Here is a 24992-nt window from a genome sequence, read left to right on the forward strand (position 1 = left end):
CCATTCAAACCAGTGGCCAGACCAGCCATCAGCAAACGCTCAGTGAGGGCCCATAACTTGCTAAATATACATTTTGAGAACACATGTCATTTTCATTGTGTCTATAGTCTAATAAATAGTCTTCACTTATATACTATTTTTAAAATACTAAGTTGATACTATGATGACTACCATGAGAATGGCTGGTAAGACTGCTGTTTAATGAATGGTTGGTCAGTCCTTTCCATATAATAATAAAAAAAATTACAGCCCGGCCGGGCGTGGCCCAGCAGTTGCGCTTCAACCTAGGATCCAGGCGATTGGGGTTCGATTCCCGGTCAGGGCACATGCCCGGGTTGCGGGCTCAACCTCCAGTCAGGGGCATGCAAGAGGCAGTCAATCAATGACTCTCTCATCATTGATGTTTCTGTCTCTCTCTCTCTCCCTCTCCTTTCCTCTCTCTTAAATCAATAAAGATATATTTTTTTTAAATTACAGTATGCTGGGCAGGATTACAAAGCCCTTTTGTGGTATCATCCCACAATATCGCGACTCCTCCAGGCAGGCCTTGACCATGTGCTCACTTTGCACAGGAGACAAACCCAAAGCACAGGCAATGGGAGCCCTGGGTTATGCAGCTTCTATTCTAACCCAGTTGTGCCTCGCTCCACACGCTAACCCACCGTGTTTTACTGTGTTCTCTCACAAACATGAGGAGAGGTTTGTCTTTTTTAATGCTTATTTGCTTTCAATTACAGTTTACATTCAATATTATTTTTTACTAGTTTCAGGTGTACAGCACAGTGGTTAGACAATCCTATACTTTACACAGTGTTCCCCCTAATGTTTCCCATACGCACCTGGCACCCTACATAGTTATTACAGTAACCCTGACTATTCCCTATGCTGTATTTTACATCCCCATGACTAGTCTGTAACTACCAATCTGGGCTTCCCAACCCCTTCCCCTTCACCCGGCCCTCAACCCCCTCCACTCTGGGGACCATCAGCATGTTCTCTGCATCTATGCGTATGTTTTAATTTTGCTGATTGTTTTTTACGTTGTTCTTTAGATTCCACATACACGTGAAATCATAGGGTATTTGTCTTTCTCTGACTGACTTATTTCACTGAGCATAATACCCTCTAGGTCCATCCACGCTGCCACAAAGGGTAAGATTCCATTCTTTTTTATGGCTGTATCACTGCTTTTCTATCCACTCATCTACGGATGGACACTTGAGTTGCTGCCATAGCTTGGCTGTTGCAAATAACTCTGCAATGAACATAGGGGTACATATATGCTTTTAAATTAGTGTTTTGGGTCCCTTTGAATATATTCCCAGAAGTGGAATTGCTGGGTCAAAAGGCAGCTCCATCTTTAATCTTTTGAGGAAACTCCATAGTTTTCCATAGCGGCTGCACCAAACTGCATTCCCACGAGGGTTCCCTTTTCTCCACACCCTCACCAGCGCTTGTTGTTTGTTGGTTTGTTGATGGTGCCATTCTGACAGGTGTGAAATGACATCTCATTGTGGTTTTAATTTGCATCTCTCTGATGATTAATGACTTTGAGCATTTTTTCATAGGTCTGTTGTCCATCTGTATGTCCTCTTTGGAGAAGTGTCTATTCAGGTCCTTTGCCCATTTTTTAATTGGATTGTTTGTTCTTTTGGAGTTGAGTTGTATGAGATCTTTGTAAATTTTGAATATTAACCCCTTCTCAAATGTGTGATTGGAGAATATCTTCCCACATTCAGTAGGTCTCTTTTCATTGCAACAATGATTTCCTTTGCTATGCAAAAAATTTTGTTTTGATATAAGTCCCATTCATTTATTTTTTCTTTAGTTTCCTTTGCCCGGGGATATATATCAGGAAAAATATTACTAAAAGAAATATCCAAGATCTTACTACCTAAGTTTTCTTCTAGCAATTTTATGGTTTCAAGTCTTACATTTAAGTCTTTAGTCCATTTTTTTCTTGTATATGGTGTAAGAAGGTGGTCTAGTTTCGTGTTTTCCTTACATCTATCTAATTTTTCTAACACTATGTTTTTAATATGTTGTCTTTACCCCATTGTATGTTCTTTCTTCCTCTGTCATAGACCATATAGACATGGGTTTATTTCTGGGCTTTCTATTCTGTTCCATTGATCTTTGTGTCTGTTTTTATGCCATTGCCATGCTGGTTTGATTACTACGGCCTTGTAGTATAGTTTGACATCAGGTAGCATGATTCCTTCAACTCTGTTCTTCTTTCTCAAGGTTGTTGTGGCTGTTTGGGGTCTTTTTGGTTCCATATAAAATTTTGGATTTATACCATTGGTATTGTGACAGGAATTGCACTGAAACTATAGATTCCTTTGAATAGAATGGATGTTCTAATTATGTCAATTCTTCCTGTCCATGAGAATGGCATATGCTCCCATTTACTTGTATCTTCTTCAATGTCTTAAAAGATACTATAAATAAAGTGCTTCATTTAATTCCTGGCTGCAAGGTTCCAAAAAGGTATAACTATTAATATTATTACCCCTGCATGCAGACGCCCGCCTGCTCCTTTTCCTACAGTTGCCTGTAATACTGCTGAGGGGAGAGGCTATGTTTACAATCCTCTCTGACCAGAACACCCAAGGGCACACGAGAGTCACTGTGCCCCAGAAAAGGACCCGGGGCTGGAGCAGAAGAAGCTTCTTGGCATAGCAGTGGCAGAGCAGACCCCTGGGACGCAGCCTGATTTTTGGTACTGTGGCCACCACATCATGCAGGACGTCCCTCTTTCCTGATGCTCTTGCCTGTGGCCAGACCAGGACTGATCAAAGGCAATACTTCTCTGCAGAAAAGGGTTCCCGGTGGCTGGGGGAGTGGCCAACACATTTCATTTTGGATGATCAGTACTTTCACAACGTGGCATTCTCTAGGGGGATCAGTAGTTATGTGACATAAATAAAGCATCAGGTCTTGGGGCCTGAAGTCATCTTAAGGGCCCCAGTCCCAGGGCTGACCCCTCTCTCCCTCTACAGTCCCTACGTTTGCTGAACACCACATGTCCGTTACATCCATGAACAACTGCAAGTTCCTTCTGGCTCATACACGGATGGAAGCCTCCCACACAAACACACACACAATGGCACACACATACACGTGACATTAGGGACAAAGTACACAGACACCACATGTCTGAGTCTCAGCAAAGACATTTTAAAGAGTCTGTTTCCCTCTGTACTGTGCAGGGAGAGAATCTCCTGAGGTTGCATGCAGACTCCCCAGGGGAGCTGCAGCTCAACGCACTTTTTAAGTGAAATAAAAATAAATAAATAAAGAGGCGCATCTGAGTATCTGATGCTCCCACAGTGGCAGTGTGAGCTCCTAGTGTTGAAGGCAAAATGATCTAGGAGAAACAGCTCTGATGGAGAGGTCAGAGGACAGAGACTGCAGGGCCAGGGGGACAGTGGGCTGGGGAGCAGGGAGCTGTGAACTGGGAGAGGAGACAACTGTGGGTGACAGTGAGGGATCCCAGAGAGTAAGGGGCCAAGGAACGGGATAGAATGAAAATGTCAGGGCTGAGGGAGAAGATTCCTGCAAGTGTTAGAGAAAAGAGGGCAGAGTCCTGAGGAGAGCAGGTCCAGGTGGAGATGGCGCAGGGGACAAGCGAGGGAACAACAAATGGATCAGACAGAGGAGAGTAAAACAAAACAAGACTAAAGAGAAGGGAGAGGAGAGGAAACCCTGCCACAGGCAGAAGAAAACACAAAGTAAATGTGAAATAAAAAGAAGCTGCTGGTGAGACCAGATGGAGAGGCAGGTGGAGGGGGCAGAGGAGGGCGCGTCCCGGGAAGGGCGGCCTGGGCATCTACCTCTCCAGGAGCCCTGCCAGTCCTCCGAACAGGGGCTCCCTGCAGCCAAGCTGGAGCGTCAGGCAGCGGTTTGCATCCTGATTGACGTTAAGTTACACACCATGAGCGTAGCTTTGACATCACCTCCTCTTAACCGAGGCCAGCTCTGGGTGGGCATGGGTAAGGGATGGACCAGATAAAAATGATGAACCCCGGAGGGCCTGCTTGTCTTTTCTTTACTCCCACACACCTGAAACCCTGTGAGAAACCTTCCTGAGTAGAGTTTGCTCTTTCCTAACTTGGGCATCTTTCACCCTTAAGAAAAATGCCAACTGTGCAGCCCGGCTCAGCAGGCCTCCTTTGACCCAGCTCCCGCTCCCTCTCTGGCCCTGCCTCTCCCGCCCTTTCCTCCTCCTAGGGCCCGCCTGCGGGATGCCTTTCTGTCCTCTGAAGGGGCCGTGTTCCTGTTCATCTCCTAGACTTTGATTACGTTGTTACCTGTCTTGAATAGCTCACCTTCCCTACTTTACCTAGATAATCCTATTTCACTCACAGCTAAGGAAAAGTTGCCTTTTGGAGGCCCCTGGGGTTCCCCTGGCACTTCCCCAGCCCCGGAATGCACCCCGACTCTCTGTCTATGCTGCAATGAACTATACTACTCTGGTCACTCACTATAATATTACTTTCGGGGGGACAAGTATCTGGTCTTTGTGTTCTACAGCCAGAGTCTTAGCATGAACTGTGGTTCATAGTAAAAACTCAGTGGATATTTGAATAGTGACTGAATGAAGGAGGAAAGAGTTTTATGTTATAGATGCTTCTTTCTTCAGCCAGGTCCCGGTTGGACAAGTGAGCCAAGAGTTTCTATGTGTTTGGCAGGAGGAATGGTAATGACCTTGCTTCTGCTTCCCTTCCGTTGCCAGGCAATGGGCTTCCTGTACTTCTGAGCGCTATGGACCACCTGTGCCCACATTTCCAGTGTCATTAGCTGTCACCCACAGAGCCGAACATATTCTCATTCTAAGGCAGCTCTTTAGTATCGAAAACTCACTTGTCATCTGCATGAGGCAGGGCTCTCTGAGAAAGAGCAGTAACAGGATATTGTCTCATGCAGTTGCGGAGGCTGAGACGTCCTCTAACCTGCCTCCTGCAGGCCAGCAACCCAGAAAAGCCAGGGGCATAATTCAGTCCCAGACAGAAGGCCTGGGAACCAGGAGAGCTATTGGCGTAAGTCCCTGCTTGAGTACAAAAGCCTGGGAACCAGGAGCACCACTGTCTGAAGGCAGGAGAAGATGACTGTCCCAGCTCAAGCAAAGAGACTGAATTCTCCCTTCCTCTGCCTTTCTGTAGTGCTCAGCCTTCCACAGACTGGATGACCAGGGCCTGCACTGCTGAGGGCAATCACTGCTCAGTCTACCGAATCCAGTGCTAATGTCTTCTAGGAAAACCTTCAAAGACACACCCAGAAATAATATTTTCTGAGCTATCTAGCATCCCTTAGTCCAGTCGAGTTGGCAAATAAAATTAACAATCACAAGTCCACCCCTTGTTAACGTGGCATTCAGACGCATCGTCTGAAATCATACTTAATCTCAAAATAAAGACAATATCAAGGTCATAACTCCAGCTCGCATGATACAAGTATCCTGTGTACAACTGAAAGTCCTTGAGTAAGGTTTACTCCTCTGAGATCCTGTAACTTAAATAATATGATACAAAGTGAATAGCACTTACATACTGATATAATGTCAATACATCGAGCCCGGCCGGCCTGGCTCTGTGGTTGAGCATCGACCTAAGATCCAGGAGATCGGGGTTCGATCCCCAGGAGAGGGCGTGCAGGAGGCAGCCGGCCAATGGCTCTCTCATCATTGATGTTTCTCTCCTGCTCTCTCTCTGAAATCAATGAAGATATATTAAAAAATAAATAAATAAATACATTTTATGTTACATGATAAGAAAATAAGAGAGAAAAGAAAACAAAGATATTTGCTTACTATGTGCATATAGACACACAAACATTCAAAATAAGGAGGGACTATTGAAACAGTTACAGCCCTCGTTTCTGTAACCGATCCCCCGGTTGCAGCTGGCATTTATAACTACTCACTCACTACTCTGCATCCCCTTTGTCTTCAGCAAGCACCTCAGCTGGTAGAGTGACCTGAAGGGTCTGGGCCATTAGTTGTCTTGCCTGGATTGCTTTTACTGGCTTTAGGTGCCTGGCATGGTAACACTGAGAGATGTCATAAGGGATCTCTTATTACTCCCAACACACTCTTTACCGGATGGTGGAGCGGCGGCCCAATCTCCCCTTGGGATTCAGGATCAGTCATCGCAGCCAACACCTTATCTCCCTTTCTTGCCCATTGATTCAGAGGCAGGAGAAGTCCAAAGCGGCTGGGCTACAGTCTTAGCTTCCAGCTCGATGCAATTATTATTGCGTCCCCTGCTGGAAGAGACATGCCCCCTTTCAAATGAAGGCCTATAGGCCAGCGAAGTATGCTAGTGAGTCAGTAGGGGTAAGAGTGAGTGGCCCCGACTCCCATCTCCACCACCTGAGCCCCTTCACCCTGGCTATGGGAGAAAGAGCCATCTGAGCTCCAGAGGACTGAACAGGCCTTCACCGGACGCCGAGCAGGCTGGATGCGCCTGCTCAGGAGAGGAAAGGGAGGGCTGCAGGTGTCTGAGCAGAGAAGGGAAGGGGAAAGGCCTGACAACCCTTTAGCATCTGCCTTAAAACAAAATTGGGCATATGAGGTGAAGACTGTACTGACCCGTCTTGGTGAACAGCTCTTACTTTGTCTCTGTCGCCTGTATTTCATTTCAGCAACAGCACAGCAACAAGTTCGCAAGACTAAGCCACACTTTAGTGGGAACACGGGACAGGCCTGCTCACCTGACTTGATGCAGTTCCTCCTGGGAGCAGGGTCATCACTGAGGCTTCTATATAAGAAATGTTCTCAGTCTGGCTCCCAGTTGCCTTTATCCCTTAGCTCTGTCAGGCCCATATCTGCAATTTCTAAACCACCTGCACAAGGTTACCCATGCACACCCCCACCCGGGCCATTCAGGTCCAGCTGGTCTGGGGAGTGGTCAGCTTCTTCTCCCTCACCTCTGCCTTCCCTCCCTCCTCTCCCTGTCCTCCCATTTGTAAATGTACAAACATGAAACTTTTGCAAAGTTGTAAACATTTGATTCTATAACACACCACACACTGGGGAAAATACAGGCCTCCTTGGAATTGTACATCTGGGGGAACTGGAATAGTTCCCCTCTTGCTGGGTGCACACCTCTGGCCTCAGTCAGCTCCTCTGAAGCACCGTTTGCCCAGCCCCTCAAGAGGAGAAGGGATCTCTCCAGGTCAGGAACAGAGGAGAAATGGTACATGCCCTGTTCTCCTTTTCGCTCAGTGCCCGTCTCGACACTCAATCTCTGACCCAGCCTCCATTCTGACGCCAAAGGTCTTTCTAGAACATAACTCCTGTAATTTCCTGACTAAAGCCTATCATTCCCCCTCCCCTCCACCATGGAGCCTGAACTTCCTGGGTAGTCAGAGGCCTAGTCTTTTTCACATCTCCAGGCCTGGGCGTTTCCCCACAACTCGTGCCCTGTATCTAGCCCACCGCACGGAGTGACCCCCATTCTGGCCGCTCAAGCCCTTCCTGCTGTGTGTTGTACCTTCAGCCTGAGGCTCTAGCCCGTTTCTTTACCTTGCTAAGAAAATCTGCTATGTGAAATCCGGCTTAATGCCATCTGGTCAGAGAACAGGGTGGCCCAATTATTTTGATAGAAACTATAACAGAAAAGTTCACACTCAAGCAAAGAAACAGAGTAGATGTAAGAAAAAAAAAAAAAAAAGAAAGAAAGAAAAACTAATTTTACTTAATGGCAGGCCCTAGTTTTGATTCATTTATTTGTTTAATAGATAGTGATTGAGTGCCTACTGTGTGCCAGACCCTGTTCTGGGGACTTGGATACAATAGTGAACAAAGCAGGCCAAATCCCTAACCTCCTGGGAGTGGAACAGACTACAGCTCTTGGAGATGTAAACACACGTCATGCTCGTAGGTGATCTATGTTGGGAAGAAAAACGCGAGAGAAAGGTGCTAGGGAGTCACGGTGAGATGAGGTGGGGAGACCTATTTCACACAGGTGGTCAGACAGGCCTCTCCCATAGGGTGACCCATGAGCAAAGACCTAAAGAAGAGAGGTGAGCACCAAGGGAACCTGGCATGGGCACCTGCAGAGGGGGCTGCAAGGCCCCAAGGCACTAGGACCCCCCGAGGCATATTCTCAGAGCATCAAGGAGTAGCCATGGGTAAGAAAGGGGGAGTGTAGCCCGGCCGGGCGTGGCTCAGGGGTTGAGCGTCGACCTAGGCTCCAGGCGATCGGGGTTCGATTCCCAGTCAGGGCACATGCCCAGGTTGTGGCTCGATCCATGGCTCTCCCATCATTGATGTTTCTATCTCTCTCTCTCCTTCTCCTTTCCTCTCTCCGAAACCAATAAAGATATATTAAAAAAAAGAAAAAAAAGAAAGGGAGAGTGTATTAAAAGCAGAGGTCAGAGAGGTGCCTGGGCCGGGTGGTGTAAGGACTCAGGCCATGGTAAGTATTTTGGGTTCTACCCTCAGTGAGATGGTGACTATGAGGATGGGTCAGAGGAGTGACAGTGTGGAGAGCAGATGTGGGCTACACAGGTGGGGTGCTGATGGATCATTTACACAGTCCAGAGATGACGGTGGCTTGGGACAGGGCAGTCAAGACGAAGGTGGGCAGAAGTGGTAGAATTCTAGGTAAGTTTCAAAATTCAGCCAATCTAATAGGACGTACTCAAGACTGAGGGAGAGTGTGGGAGAAAGAAGGGCGTGAAGATCCACGTTGAGGCTCTGGCGTGCGCTACGGGAAGGACGCAGTTGCCAGGTACTGGATGGGAGGACTACAGAGGAGTAAGCTTGGGGCCGGGGTGAGGGGACAGTGGGGAAGACGGCTAGAATTCAAGAGAACTATTTTGTACCTGTTGCATTTGAGACGCCCCCGAGACAAATATTAGAGGTCAAGTCCAGTAGTACCTCCCCTCCCAGGTAACAAGAGAATACTTGGCAATTTTATGTTCAACTCTAGTCCCAATGTCCCCAGCCACATCTCATAGCCCAGGGTGAGGCAACATCAGTCTCCTTCCATTAGGATCATAAGTGGCTTTTGCCCTCCCCCCAGGGACCCAGGGACAGTTATCTCCATATCAAAAGAGTATAGTCTTAGTGTAGGATCTCCAAAGAGATTCCTTTAAAAAGAAATGATAAAAAATAGTCTTCCCCAAAGGAGAGTCTTCCTTCATGTCACAATGATCAAAACTAAATTTCTAGCCGATTTGGAATACCAACGTCTCTGATTTCCAGCCATAAGGGATTAGAAATATTGAAGGCCAGTATTAGTTTCCTGTGAAACACATTACCACAAACTTGATGGCTTTAAAACAACAGAAATGTATTGTTTCTCACAATTCTAGAGACCAGAAAGTCCCATACCAGTTTCATGAGGCTGAAACCAAGGTGCTGGAAGGGCCGAGCTTCCCCCGGGTGCTTCAGGGGAGACTCTGCTCCTTGTCACTTCTAGCTCCTGGTGGCCGTCATTCTCCTTGTCTTATGGCCACACAACTCGACTTCAAGGCCAGCGACGCTGAACGTCGCTCTTTGCTGTGTTCACATCTCCTCTCCTCTCTCTGCCTCCTCCTCATGAATTACATGTGATCGCATGGAGGCCCCCAGGGTAACCCCCGATAATCTCCCATCTCAAATCCTGCACTTAATCGCATCTGCAGGGACAATACCATATGAGATAATATTCACGATTCCAAGGATTAGAATCTGATCATTTATTCTGCCTACCACAGCCAGTCCCAACACACAATTATTTTGCTTAATGATTAAAAAAATAAATAAATAAGTGCCCAGCCAGCATGGCTCAGGGGTTGAGCATCGACCTAGGATCCAGGAGATCACGGTTCGATTCCCGGTCAGGGCACATGCCCAGGGTTGGGGGCTCGATCCCCAGTCGGGGGGCGGGGGCGTGCAGGAGGCGGCCGATCAATGACAACTCTCTCATCATTGATGTTTCTCTCTCTCTCTCCCTCTCTCTTCTTCTCTCTGAAATCAATAAAAACATACTAAGAAGAAAATGAAGCAGCTTACCCAACAAGTAGCTGCCAGTAAGTTCCAGGCAGACAGGCTCTGGCCCTCAGGAGGCTCATAGCAACAATGAACTGATCACAGAAACAAATGCCAACTGTGGCAAGAGAGGCAAAGTCCATGGCTCTAAATCCTTGCGGGGCGGGGGGGGGGGGGGAGGCATTAACCTAGGAGAGGCAGGTCGAGGAAGGGTCCCTAAGGAAGCCCAGTTCAGCTAACAGTTGAAGGATACATGGGGTGAACTGAGTGAAAAGAGGAGGAGGATTCGAGGCAGAGGCGAAGGAATGCAGGCCGAGCCCTTGACCAGAAAGAACCACCAAGTAAAACAAAACAAAAGGAGATGGCGAGGCAGGAGGTGGTGTGAACCGGGGGTGAAGATGAAGCTCCCCCCAGGCTCCCTGAGGCGAAGGGAGTCCTAGAGCCCCGGCCGGGTAGCTCAGTTGGCTGCAGGATTGTCCTGATACACAAGAGTCAACCAATGGATATACAAGTAAGCGGAACAACAAACCGATGTTTCTCTATTTCTCTACCTCTCCCCCCCACTCTCTCCTTCTTTCTCTAAAATCAATAAAAAAAAAGAAAAAGAAAGTCCTAGAAGTGCCGTCAAATTTGGGTTTGTAAAGATCAACTCAGCTCGGAGAGAAGAAAGGGTGGGTGATGGAGACCAGAGTGGGTGAGGGCAGACCAGCTATTCTAATTTTAACACCTCAGAACTAGAATACAATGTCAGACCATCCATTTCAAAAGCCCGATTTGTTTGGCCATCCCAGACCCCCACGCCTGCCCTCAGGCTCAGGGGGACTCCTCAGTCTCGGTCCCTCCCCGTGGGTGGCTCTGGCTCTGTCACAGCAGCCTCCTTTCACAAGTTAACTGCTGCCCCACCCGCTTTATGTGTCCTGATCAGAGGGACGGGTGTCATTCATCTTTGATCATCAGTAAAGGACACACGGGAGTCTATGCAGGAGTTAAAGGGGGGGGGGTCAACATTTCTGATCTCGGTTTCTCAGGGTAGGAAGAAAGGGCCTGGCTGTGTGGGTATTTAGAGGGAGGGGCGGCATTCACATAACTGCCCCGCTCTGAGGTCCAGGTTCACTGCACCGTGAGACCATCATAAACCAGGTCCGAATGGAACGCTGAGAGCAAACGGGGGGCCGCAGGAGTGGGGGGGACATCGCCAGGTGAGCAGGGCAGAAACCGGGAACCCTGGAGTTCAAAGGCAGAAGTCAGGCTGGGAAAAAGGGGACACAATCCAGAGGAATTCTTGGGCATGGGCACCCACATCAGCCGCAGAATATGTATGTATTCTTGGTACAGAGATTAGGTCTGTTTAAAGGAGCCAAAATAAGATAAACAGCAGAGCCTGACAACCTTTATTGCTAATAAATGGTTACAAAGATGAAGGGTGTTAATAGGCAGTGGTGCCTGGCTTCCCTGAGTCTAGCTGGTACTTTTCTTCAAATTAGATTATGTGATATATCAAAGCATTTCTATAAAATGCATCAAATCTAACATAGATTAAAGAAGTAGGTCATCTTCCAGGTACTTATTGTCAAGATCAGACTGGAATCCAGGACTCCTAAATCCTGAAATGTCCTTCTTTGTACTTAGCCGTTCAGTCCCCAAGGGAGCCAATGCCGGGTTCACCGTGCAGACTCCCGATTAATCACAGCAGAGAGCACCATTTGCCAAGTGGATTCTTCTATTCTGAATTCTCAATCTCCCCACCAGCTGCGTTTACCACAAAGACATGAATATATAATTGAGACATAAAGAAAACATGCCACCAAATTAAACTGTCCTAATTTTAAATCAATAAATTCTTTCTCAAATAACATGAAATGAAGATCTCTCAAAAGAAGACGCTGTGCTCCACCAACTCCGGCGGAAGCCAATTAGACGTTGTACCAACGTTAGACACTAATTTACCACAGATGACGCTCAACAGGATTATAAATCTTAAGATATACTCCAAATGGTGACACCTTAGAGCCTAAATAAATCAGCCTGGAGACATCAGAGTGCCGAGTCTCCCCGACTGCATGCGGGCTCCAGGTGCGGTGAGAGGAAGCTGCTGGACTGAGGGCTGTGGGCCCCTCCTGCGGCTCTGTGATCCTCAGAAACACCCTCACCTTCCCAGGTACAGTCATCACCATGATGACAGAGCCAGAAGGCCCAGGACCATGTACTCTATTTGCTAGAAATGCATCTTCTGCACTGTGGGAAAAAATGTGGCTGCAATCATAAAACATATTTTAGTGCACTCACAAAACAGGAGTCCGTGGCAGGCTCTCCCCTTTGTATCTTTACCGTGCCTGGGCCACACAGCCCGTTGGGTTTAGATGACACTTTCCTACCAATGCTTCTCCCTTCCTCATTTGATATTTGTTTTCTACTCCATGGACGGCCTTCTGGATAATTGTCCTTTGTCAAAACAAACTAATGCAAATGTCCTTGAGGAAGAGACATGTTGTTTTGTGTGAACATCAAGGAAAACCAAGCCTGTGTTGAAAACACACCTTACCCAAGGCCTACCGCTTCTCATTACGCTCCTGCCCGCGCCACACCGCCACCCACCACTTAGATGCACCTGTCTCCTGCCCGCGCCACACGGGCCACCCACAACGTAGATGCAGCCTGTCTTTCTGGCTGTATGCCCGGTGATTCTGCCCCCTGAACTTTGGGGTCCTCATTCTTTCTCCAATGCATCAATACATTTTCAGACTTTCAAGCTTGGCAAGTGCCCTTCTCCCGCCCAGGATGCCTTCTCTTTTCCACATCCCCTGAAAAACCCTACTCACCACCGGAGACCCTGGTGAAATGCAACCTTGTAGTTTTGCCTAATCTTGCAGATAAATTCAATGAGCACCATTCGGTGAGTTCATAACATTCACATGTACATGTACCTGATCCAGCTACTGTGCAGAAGACTGATCTGTTTTTTATATTGTTTTTAAAAAAATATATCTTTATTGATTTCAGAGAGAGGAAGGGGAGGGAGAGAGAGAGATAGAAACATCAATGATGAGAGAGTCATTGATAGGCTGCGTCCCACATGCCCCCCACGGGGGGTCAAGCCCGAAACCTGGGCATGTGCCCTGCCTAGGAATCAAACCTCTCTCTCCTGGACTCCTGGATCCTAGGTTGATGCTCCAGTGCCCAGCCACGCCGGCCAGGTGAGAGCGATCTGTTAATACAGTTGTTTCTGTGGTTGGATAGGGCAGGAACATCTGAATCTCAGTGTTCCCAGTACCGGGCTTCAAAACACTATTAACTGCAACTGAGACATGTCAGGCAACAGTCCTCACTGTGACCACAGATAGACTAAGACTTAGTCACCAGCTCCTCCCTGGGCCCTAAGAAGCTACACATTTCCATTTTAGCAAGAAGAGAACTGTCAGAGGCTTTCGAGGCTTTTTCGGACCAACGGGTCATCTCAACAGTCCTGGCATTCAGATCAATGCCGCCACCTTTGATATCACCTATCCACACCCTACAGGGGCAGCCATGAAACATTTAGGAACGTAGGAATGAGGGTTGTTTTGACAAATTCTAGGATTATTTGATAGGTACCAGTGGGTCATGAGACCATAAGGAGACCTCATGCAGGCCTTCGTTAAGTTCTGCTTAAATAAACCACAGGGAGCTTCTATATGGGGATGGGAGTCTAAAGACATGCATCTAGGAAAAGTTTGCCCTTCCCCACAAATAAAATGAAGCCCCGCCTCACTGGGAGGCTGCGGAGATACATGATCCAGGAGGGATCAGAGCCACTTTTCTCAATTGTAAGGTATGAAAATCTCAGGCAGCGCAGCCTCCCTGGGGAAAACCACCGAGGGGTGAGATTTTGGTGGCTGCTTAAAGACGGTCCCCTGGGAGCTCTAACTGCTTACCTGGAGCAATGTTGCCTGGCTCCCGAAAGTGTTTGCTGGGAGGCAATGGAGTCACCTGAGCTTTCCGCCTCAGAGCCATAAAGAGTGTGAATGGCTGGGACGCAGGGGCCCTAGAGTTAGGTACTGTTCATACCAGGCTGCACCAGGCAGCAGGTGCCAAGTTTACTAATCTGCTTAGAAAATATAAGGACCCTCTCCAGCCTCACCAGAAAATGCAGCAAATGCCATATTAAACCAACGTGACTTTTATTATAGCAATTTGCTCAGATTACTCTAGTCTAACAGACTCCTTGGCTGCGTAGACAGATGACATTTCGGTGGGTTTACAGAAATGTTACTAAACCTGCTAACTCACTGTGCCCCTCCATTGTCAGTAACTGCATCAAGACGTTTTAAAATTCGCCAGGTAAAACTGGGCTGCCTCATTTGCATGCTGTGTAAATTCAGTAAATCAATTTCAGATAAAATGCCCCACTTCCTTGTCATTCTCCACGGCGCTCTGAGGGCCGCTCTAATTTTTGGTGGAATTTAATTTCCTGACTTTTAGAAAGTTCTGTCGAATTCTGATGCGCGGTCTTAGGACCAGAGCGGATGCGCATTTCCATCTATTTCTTGACAGGGCAGGAAGGGGAGAGAGAGTGGAAAGCGGTTTGGGTAGCGAATGTGACCCGCGTTCACACGAGGCTACTGAAACCTGCAGAACACAGACATACGCAGGAGGCGACCGCTGTTGACTCAGAGCCGGGGGGCGATGTTTTCCTGGGCCATGGACTCAGCAGAGATGTGGCCTGAATGGAAACGCGCTGGAGCAAAGGCCTCCTCGGCTCTCTGGGAGCCCCGCGGGCCAGGGGGGCGCCCATGTTCTGGGCGACGCGGCTGAGAGAATTCTTTGCCTTCCATGTAAGGGTTAAAGCCCTTTATTCCCTTTGGTGCGCTGTGTTTCAAGTTCTCTTTTATTCAGGTTCAGGGTTGCAGGGAGGCTATGGAGTGTAGGTGTATAGAAATTAAAAGTTATTGTTCCTGTTCTCTTAATCATAATAATGAGTTTGGCTTGACAAGGTCAATTAATTATTCAGGATTGGAAAGCAACACGATTATACACAGCAGGCAGGTGAGAGGAGCCGGTTCAAAGCAGGGAGACAATAAAAGGTCAATGAAAGGCGTCCCCTGCCTGGGCCCGGTGTCTCCCAGGCCTGGTCCCCTCCTCTCTGGAATTCCACTGCCACAGGGAAGGCCTGGCAAAGTCCTGGCTTCTCTCTCTCACCCCGTCTCATTCCATAGACAGGAGCCTGTCCTCCCTCTTTTGCAGGAGATTCAGAGCTGTTTGACTCCAAAAGGCAGGTAATTAACTATCAAACAATAGCAGGGATTTTCGGATTAATTCTGGCTTGGAAGCACTAGGAAAACTCATTTATACCAAACAAAAGGGAGGGGGTGGTTAGATGCTCCAGTGACAAAAGAGGGACCTAGCTAGGGCCTAGAAAACTGATAAAAAGAACAAAAGCTTTTATTACTATTACTACTACTATTATTATTACCCTAATATCCTCATTTTTAAAGCACTGTCTTCTACCTTGTCTCGCATGCAAATATGTCTTGAAGTGCCTTAGAGCCCACGGGTGTCCCACAGGCCTCTGCCTGGACAAGGAGGACCCTCCTGACCCTGTGCAGACCCGAGGGCATTTCTGCAGACCCAGGGGCATTTCTGCAGACCCAGGGGCATTTCTGCAGCTCCAGCTCCTCCATGAGAGGGCTTCTAGAAAGACAGTCAGGGCTTCTGGGACGTGGGTCTGCCACACTCTCAGTCAGTCAAAGGATTCGGCCCATGGAGCTTGTTAGTCACTCTGTCTTTTCCAAGGTGTGGCCTCTTCCAAGGGAAACAGGAGGCAGGGTGTCCCCATGTTAGATGTTCCCAGAATCCTGGCTTGGCAGCGGGACCAGGAGGGGTAAAGGGTTAAAGCAGGCAGCCAGACTCCGAAGCAGCTTCTTATTAATTACACTCATAAAGCAGAACACCCTGAGGTCCAAGTGAGGGAGTCACTGGGCCCAAATTTTAATGAACCTTAGCAAGACCTCCCTCACTGCGGCCTGAAAGATTAGGTCCTTCTGGCTAAGTGGGCACACACATCCACGGGGGGGCATCTCTTACTTTCACCAACTCATTCCCAGTGAAGTTTTCAAGGCATCTTAAAATCCACAGTCTAAGTACTGAACCACTCTGCCTCTGCCCCCACAGGGTGCTTTCCCACCTGGCACATCAGATGCCTTAGTGCCGACCTCTCCCACAGGGTCCGAGGAACAGCCTTAAGGTCCTGACGGACTCCCCTCCCCGCCCCACATTCAGCCAATCCCCAGATTCCGTCTCGTCCCCCTTAGCTCCATCTTCAGACTCTCGCTTCTTCTCTGTCCCGGCTAACAAAGGAACCCCAGTCCTCCACCCTTCTAAACAAGGATCTCTTGTCTTGAAAAGATCTCCCTCTTCTCTACAAAACTCCATCTTCCTCCCTAAGCCTCCCCTGGCCCTCCAGGTCAAGGAGCCCACTCTCGCTCTGGCTCCTGCCGGACCGTAGGGCCATCACTCAGAGCCCTGCCCAGCAAAGCGTTCCACAGTGATGGGACACCCCACGTCTGGACTAATTCTGAACCGCGGTCACATGCGGCTGCTGAAGCACTTGGGGTGAGGCCAGTGTGGCTGAACAAGTACATTTTAAAAGCTATTTGGTTTTAGCTCATTTAATTTTACACTGACACTATGATGAGTAGCTACTCAGCCCAGTTTCCCTGTCACCCCCCGCCCCACCATGCCACCAGCTCCTGCAGCCTTCCCCACCATCTCCCTCCCACACAGACCCCAGGGCCACTCGCCTCGCCAAGGCTGCCCCTGTTCCTAGCTTGCCCAGGAGACTTGTCCCACGTGAACCACTGCGCTCTGCCTGCCCCTGTTCCATGCTGACCCTGGACAGTGCAAATCAGAAGCATGTCACCTCCCTCCTGCAGGCTCTTCCTACACCCCCGGCCAGGCGAGCTGAGCTCTCTGTGCTTTGAAGCTCAGCCCTACTCCACCCCACACGCTGCTGTCCATAGCTCTAGTTAATAGCTGCCCCTCCCTCCTATGCACCCATGGCAGGGACTCGCCTCTGTAGTCCAGGCTGGACGGACCCCAACCCATACTCCAGACCCCTGACCAGCCTTGCGGGGGCCTTTGGAAACCATACGGCCCATTAGGTGGCCTTAGAGCTACCTTCCTAAGAAAACAAAGGGAAGATACAGTCTGACAGCAACAGATGGTGAGAAAAAAAGATGACCCACGGTAAAAAACAAACAAGCATTTCCCTTTCCTTTACTACAGGGCTATGAAGTGTTATCAGCAGATCTTAAAATATGCTAGAAAACTAAGCACAGACCTAAGACCCGCCACCAGTGAAAGGCTGTCCCGAGGGCTGGAAGAACTGCAGATGATGCTTACAGCTGAAGCTCTGGAAAGGGAACCAAGAAAAGAAAAGCCCTGGCCCTTTACGGCTATGCTCGCGCCAGCGGACAGACCAGGACTGGGCAGCACTGGGAATGCTGGCCGCCAGGTAGACAGGCGAGCCTGACTTCTGTACAGGTCATTTCTGAATTCCATCAAAATGTCCAATCAGCCAATACAGAGGTAAGAGGACCCAGAGTGCAGGTGTGTCCAGGAGTGTTTGCAACAGCTGGTGCCCAGCAAGGACTCATACTCTGGGAGCTGAATTCCTGGGGACAGTTTGGGCAAACACTGTACATGAACTGGAACCAACTCCTCCTGGGGAGTTTGCTACCCATCCTCCATGCTAAGTGCTCGGCCAGCACACCAGTGACCAGAGCTGTTTCTCAGTGACCACCAACCGCATGGATGAGTGAAGGCCTGGTGAGCGCACGCACGAGGGCCGTGGGCCTGACTCTCAGGCATCCTGGCTGTCGGCAAGAACTACGCATGTCGTCGGACCACAGCCTCAGAGAAGATCCAGCACCGAGAGCTAACAGGGCAGAAGGCGTGTCTCATGGTAGGAGACAGACGTAATCCCAGCCCTCCAGCAGCTCGAGCGGGGCTGTAGAAGTGCATTACTCTCCTCTGTGTGGGTTTATTTATACACAGAGCTGACTGCAGACACATAAATACACATGCACATGGGCAGAATGTGAGTTTACGTCTCTTTTGCTGCTGCTCTTGTGTGTGTGTGTTTAATGATCATAATACCATTTTGAAAACTAAACGTGCCTGACTTTCCTTCCAGCAGCATTCTGCTCAGGGTTGAACAGCGGCTTCCACGGAATCCAGACAGTCAGCGTCGGCCGGGGAATTAGGCTCCATGCTCAGTACAATAAAAGACCCCAAGATAAATATATACGCATCGTTAATCCTGGATGGTCATGTACCCTTTTCCAATACAGAACCAGGGGAGTCCGGTTCTGTTTAGTTTGTCTGATTGCTTTTAAGAGGGGGACGGGTTGGTTTTGGAAAACTATGGTTCTCTATTCATTAATGTGTCAATACAGCTCAGGTCAGGCATATCGACGGCGGATTAGCTTGGGCTGAGTCTGTGAACAAGCCCAGCACCTTTTTTAACCCAGCTTGTCTCCAGATCAATACACCCATCAGCATCTGAAAATTAGCCCAAGATGAGATTCCAATACTTGAGGTGCTGTGTCATGCTAAGAGGGCACCTCGCCAACTCACGGATAGAAACACCTAGCTGGGGATTAGACATCTTACATTAGCCTGGACATAAGCGAAAACTGATGCGGACCCCATCCCCTTGCTTCCTCCCTCCCCACCCCCACACATACTCAGCCTTCTCTCTTGGAGTCTATGCAAGACCTCTGGGGGCTATGATTCCAGCCATTTGATTCAACAGTATTTACTAAATGTTCACTTTGTAATAAGGCACTCACTATAGGACAGGATGTTTACGCTTAAGAAAAAAATTACAAAAATGCGGTCTTTGTTTTTAAGGCGGCTTCAAAATTCTTCACTATGCCACCCATTTTCCAGTTCCATAACATCCTCGCTTCCTGTCTGTAACAGTCATTCCCAGTGTCTTTGTCACTGCTAGGCATTCCTGTCTCAGCAGCGAGAGTGGGTATGGGGCTTGGGGAACGGTTTCCAATGCACCGCCTAGTGCAGGTGTAAAGGATGCCGCTGGAGCATTCTGGGAAACTCCTCAGGGAATAGTGATTCTCACGTTATTTTGGCCGACTACCCATGGTAAAAATGTGCTTTATGTTAAAAACTTTCAATGGCACAACATTTTATGTCACAGTACTGACTCTGCTGTTTGTAATACACTCTGATACCTTCTAAGCAATTCTATTTCCTTTAAAACATGCTGTTTGCACCCAGCAGTTTCAAAAATATTCATTTATACAACCACGAAAAGAAGCGGCAATCATAATTTCCTTTTGGAACTAAGGAGTAAGCAGAAAAATTAAAAACAACTTGGGTGACCAAGCTTGGCCACACCCGAGGGGCTCCGATGTCCCAGCAGCATGATCCCTGACCAGGCAGGGCCCACACTGGGAGAGCAGTTTACTGCCCAAACCTGCCAGTTAGCTGATGAAGGGAACTGGGAAGCTGCCTGGGAGAGAAACAGCAACAGAGGAGCCGGGCTCTGCGCTCAAGGGCTTACGCGTCTAAGATAATTTGGTCCACTGTAAGAGATGTCTTTAAAAGTGATAAAGTAACAACAGTATTTTCCACAATAGTTAACACTTAAACAGCATCTGATGTTCCAGGCTCTCTTCTAAGTGTTTTGCACATTAGTACAGGTAAAATGTGGTCCTCACCACACTGCCCCCATTTTCCAGACAGAAACCCTGAGGCTCCCTTAGGAACCTGATCAGAGCCTCACAGCCCCAACTGGCCAAGGACTGATTCTGAGCCCTCCCTCCCTAGTCAGGAATGTGTGCACCATGGTCAAGTATGGTCTGAATGCCCCAGGACCAGTTCTAGTTCTTGAGGAAGAGGCGAGCACCCTCCCCAGGGCCTGAGAAACAACAGAGAGAGCCCAACAAAGAGAGACACAAAATGAAAACAAATACACAGTTCTCGAAAGCTGGGGCTGAGGGTGCAACCGAAACATGGAGAAGCAGACAGAGGCAGCAGAGGGAAGGTGTGGTGTCAGGCCCCAGGGCTGGGGTGAGAGACGAAGGGAGCGGGAAACGACGCAGGTGTGTGAAGGACGCACCCAGGTAGGTGCCAGTGAGCCCGTGTTGGGCTTGGCGTCCTTGGAGGGCGGAGGGAGGGTGTGGCAGGTATATAGGGCCAGAACCCAGACGCTGCTCTTCCAACAAAGGGAGCTTAGAATTGGATGGAACCTAAAAACTCAGAGGAGGAAAAAGCCAAGGAAAGCAATAATTAGGAAATAATTTTCTGAGAAAATACATTATTGGAACAAAAGCAAAAAAAAATAAAAAAAATCGAGTCCTATTCAATGGGAAAATCACTTGAAAATTCAGCATCTAACGGCAAGGTGACAGTGAAGAAGGCGTCCTGGCTGGGTGGGACAAGCAGAGCTGGTTTCTGCTGAGGATCACGGAGAAGGTGTTAAAGACGGGCTCTCCGCCGCCCGCCCGGCCCGCCAGCCACGCACCACCTACCTTGCACAATGAGGTGGACCCGCGAGGTCTTGGGGTGGTTGTCGGTCTGCACGGAGCAGGTGTAGGGGCCCTCGTCATACACGTCCACGTTCTGGATCTCGATGCTGTACTGGGTTTGGGTGTTGCTCAGGAGAACCACACGCGGGTCCAGGCACCACTTGTCGTTCCCTGCGTAGAGGATGGTGCTGCGGTTTAGCCAGGCCACCCGGGTGACCCGGTTGTCAATCGTGCATCTGCAGGGAAGAGCAGATGGAGAAGTCAGAGACAACGGGAGCCGTCAGAGCGGGGTTTGAGGCAAGGGTAGGATGCGTTTTTGTGCCTTGGCATCACTCCCTGCCCCCAGTATATACACATGCATTTCCTGTCGGGTGGCACTTTCTGGGATTGCCTGCAGGGGTCTTATGGAATTACAGCCTGACAGCATAGGATATCTCAGACTTCTGGGTCTTGCTCAGTTCAGCGCTTCTGAAGCGACCTGAGCCCAAGACTACTGCAATGGTCCTACCACTCAGTTATAACCTGAGGCGTCTTCCACACCAGAATGGGGGGGCCCTTCCTGCACAGCCAGCCCTCCTTCTGCTCCTAGTGTCCCAGGTGTGCTAAGTCATTCAACGCTACAGAGACCCTATGAGGAAGGCTCCACTGGCAAAAGAAATCGAAGAACAGAGAAACTAAATGCTGCCCCAAGTCACACAGATAATATGTGCTGGACCAGAGGCCCAGGTTGTAACTACTAAACGTCCTCTTTCTCACCACAGAACAGCAAATTCTGACAGAAGGCTTCTGAAGTCAAAGCTAAACAGGGGCCACCACCATCGCTACTTATCTTCATTACATTCGAAGGCAGAAATGTTCAATTATTGCTAGACTAAAGGCTTTTTCCCAGATCTCAACACTGGCTGCACATGTAAAAATAGATGTCCTTTCTTTCATTTTTGCATCTGGAGTCCCTAAGATGTGGCAGCTCCCTTCTCTTTTCCTACGCTTTAAAATGTCCCAGCTACTCGCCACGTCCTCATCGCGTCTCTGTCTGCATTCATTTCCTTCTCTCACTACACCAACTTTGTCCTATGGCCTTGGGCTAAATTCACAGACAGCATCCTGATCCCAACTGTAATGCTGGAAATAGCAACGTAGCGCAGTGTGTATAACGGTGCCTCAGATTTATATATTTCTTTGCAGTGTGAAAAGTACTCTTACATCCACACTGTCTCATTAGATTTCTGCAATAAATCTCTGGCAAAGATGATGTTGCCCCCCCCCCCTTTAAAGATTGGACTCCGGGGTTGGGAATGGTCTGGTGACTGGCCCCAGGTTAAAGAGCTCGGAGGGGCAGTCAGGCTTCTCAGCCAGGTTGTCTGATTCCTGCTCCTGTGTGCTCTCGGATGCAAAGGTGGGTTTTTCAGTGGGAGGCACAACTGCTTCCACTGAATCCTCAAAGTGGTCTGTGACCATAAATAGCCTAAGAAGTGCTGCTGAGCACGCCGGCTTCCTAGGCGGTTCCTCTCAAGAGGAGGTATCCGCACCGCGCACCCTTTCGGCTTGTACTTGTGTAAATGTCACACGATCGAGGCAGGGCCACTCAGGCGCAGGTGGGGAGCCTTGCTGGGAGCTCCCGCAGAGAAAACTGCTCAGCCAGAAGCGCCTGGGCTTGGCTGTCCAGCAGGCTCTGTGCTGTTCGCTGTGCTTCCCCAGCAACACAGGATGGAGACAGCAGAAGACCTAACGAGCAAGCGATCAGGGGAGTGTTTCTGAAAATGGGCATGGAGACCACCTGGGCCAGGGTCACAGGAGGAGTTTGTTACAGATTCTCTTCTCATACTGACTCAGAGCACTTGGCAACTCCAAAATATGAATTTCTAACAATATCCTAGTTAAGTCATATCCTCACCAAAGTTTGAAAAACCCGGTAGAGAGCAGTGGATCCCCATGACCAGCTGCACCCTTTGTGGGGTTTGGAGCAAAATGTAAGCACAGAGCACTTCGGTGGAGAATTCTTAACAATGTCACGGGGGAGACGGCAGAGTATGTGACGGAGGGCAGGGCCTTCCTTCTGAGTGCAGGGCCCTGTGTGAATAAGACACGTCCTAGGTGGGTCCCAGACTTTGCTATGCTTATGAATCTCCTTGGGATCTTACTGAGATGCACACTGTGCTCTGGTAGGTTTGGGGTGGGGCCTGGGGGTCTGAATTTAGTAATCCCCCAGGTGATATGCAAGCTGATGACCTTAGATCATCTCTTTAGTAGAGTGAATCCAGAGGAGAATCGCACACAGGTTAGGGTCTGAGAGCAGAGTGAGAGCCTCACTATATAAAATGTAGTCAGAAATCATCAATGAAAAGTGTGTTGGAAATGCAGAATTTCAGGCCTCAGTACAGACTTAATGCACTCAAATGGGTGTTTTAGTAAGAGGCCTAGGATGCACATGAGGTTTGGACAGGTCTGCGGTGTGCTCTCAGACTCCCTTTGGGCTTTGCTGACAATACACAAGAACAGCTGGGCTGACAGCTGGGCCCTTGCCTACACCTTCCTGCAGACCAGACACTCCCCTCCAGGCTACTCACCTGAAATGTGGGTTTGAGACCACATTGCTTTGAAATCCCTTAGAATAACACCCTACACAGCTGGCTTTGTTAGGATGCACTTGGGATGTTATTTGTATCAATGACCTTAAAGAAGGCCCCTACTCTCAGTTTTGCTGGGATTCAAGCAGGGAAGTGGGTGCAATTCATGTTCATGGCCAACGCTATTGAACACGCATTACTCTCTGCTCAGTAGGAGCAAGCCTATTACATATACTATCTTATGATCTCAAAACATTTTTTGGGTTCACTTATCACTGCCAATTACAAACAGGGTTAACCGAGGCTACGAAATATCCAAATTCGTTAAGATCACACCAAGATTAAGCAGCAGAACCAAGATTCAGAACCGGGGTTTTTCTTGTTGCTGTTCTTTTGTTTTTTCCTCAAATGCAGTGTTCTTGAATGTCCTTATCAGACCTCCCCAAAGGCTCTGCCACATTTAAATTCAACGTGCATGGGACTCACCAGGAAGCCCTGATGAATACAGATTCTGGGACCCGACCTGGTCTGGCAACCGCACTTTAAAACTATTAATTTAGACATCTGGTTTCTGTGGAAACGAGAGCTGCAGAGCGTGTGGGCACCAGGAAATGAGTCTTGTTTGAAACTGTTTTCCATTACTTTGCAGGGGAGAACTTTCTGATAACCAACGTGTTCTGGGGGGCAGAGCCCTGGTTATTTTCCCTCCAACAGCTGAAGATCTGAGCCGATGCCAGGGGAATGGCCGTGGTGCAGGAGTGATCACCAGCCTCTAAACTGCTCGAATCCTTGTTTTTGATGCCTGCAGTGGGGACACCTCGCAGCCTCTTGCTGAGTGTGGAGGACAGTCCTGGGCTTCCCCGTGAGTGTCTAATTACTGGAAATCAACTGGTACCGAGCAGCATCCCCACGCTGCACCGCGCTCCCAGGGCCAAAGATGCTCATTTGCAGACAAGCTCGCGCTCCGAACGCAGCCAATTTTCAGCGTGGTTATGCGGCCCCTGTGATATACTACACTGACACGTTGGCGGAGCTTCAGCTGTGGTTTGGACACATCCAAGGTCATGTTTAGATGTCCAAACTGTCGCTGCAGGAGATCAGTCTTGCTGAGTCTCCCCGGCATTAGCGCTGGCTTCTGTGGAGATGGATCACAAGGGGAACTTGGCCGCCAGCTCCTGTCACCTCCTCGTACCTGCCCCCATCTATCTGTCTCATTTATCGAGTCTCCACAACAATGCAGAGGAGACAATTCTCCAAGGTTTAAAAAAAAAGCAACATGAGCATAATGGTCTCTCAGCCAGAGCCAGGGCTGTGGTGGGTGGGGAGTCAGGAGAAGATGGGGCTGGGAAGTCAGTCCACAAGCTCGGTTTCTTACAGAGACTGCCCTTAACACAGTTCTGTGAAACAACTCCTAAAACACACTGTGTGTTTCATCTGCTTCAGGAAGATGATTAGCTGGAAGTAGGAAGGTTTCAAACTTAACTGTCCCCGACTAACCCGGGGGAGTGTGGCTGGAGGTGGCCACTTGTCATCAGGGAACTAGTCACAGGTCAGCATGAGGCAGCCAGGAGGAGCACTGGAAAAACAGAGAGGGCTGGGAATGCCCTGCCCAAACCTCGGAGGTCTCTCATCTGGCCCCACAATCTGGAGATGCACTAAGCTTCCACCCCGAGCATCATCTCCACCCATTGTGCCACACATGCAGAACACAGAGAGACCACTGCACCCTTGAGACTTCTGGGTGTAGACCTGGGACTCACGAATCCCCGAACTTGAAAGATGTCTCAACCCTGAAAGCTTCCGTCCCCCAACCTCAGTGCTGCCCTCAGTTACTCACACCCCACCCAGCCTTTCAGGCAGTGGCCCTGGGCCTTCGGTGGTTGTGGGCGTGGCCTTCCCCTCTCACCAAGCCTG

General features: G+C 49.0%; 1 protein-coding gene across 4 annotated transcripts in view; it reads right to left on the reverse strand.

Annotated features, from left to right (window-relative positions):
- Positions 1-24992, reverse strand: part of NTM (neurotrimin) — an 873264-nt gene that overhangs the window by 155078 nt on the left and 693194 nt on the right. For all 4 annotated transcript variants that reach the window (XM_081122645.1, XM_081122646.1, XM_081122644.1 and 1 more), the window contains exon 3: positions 20515-20747. In XM_081122645.1, coding sequence (XP_080978771.1) covers positions 20515-20747 — 233 coding nt within the window. The remainder of the gene's footprint in view (positions 1-20514; positions 20748-24992) is intronic.

The sequence above is a fragment of the Miniopterus schreibersii genome, assembly GCF_964146895.1.
Source record: "Miniopterus schreibersii genome assembly, chromosome: 20".
In the NCBI taxonomy this organism is placed as follows: Eukaryota; Metazoa; Chordata; class Mammalia; order Chiroptera; family Miniopteridae; genus Miniopterus; species Miniopterus schreibersii.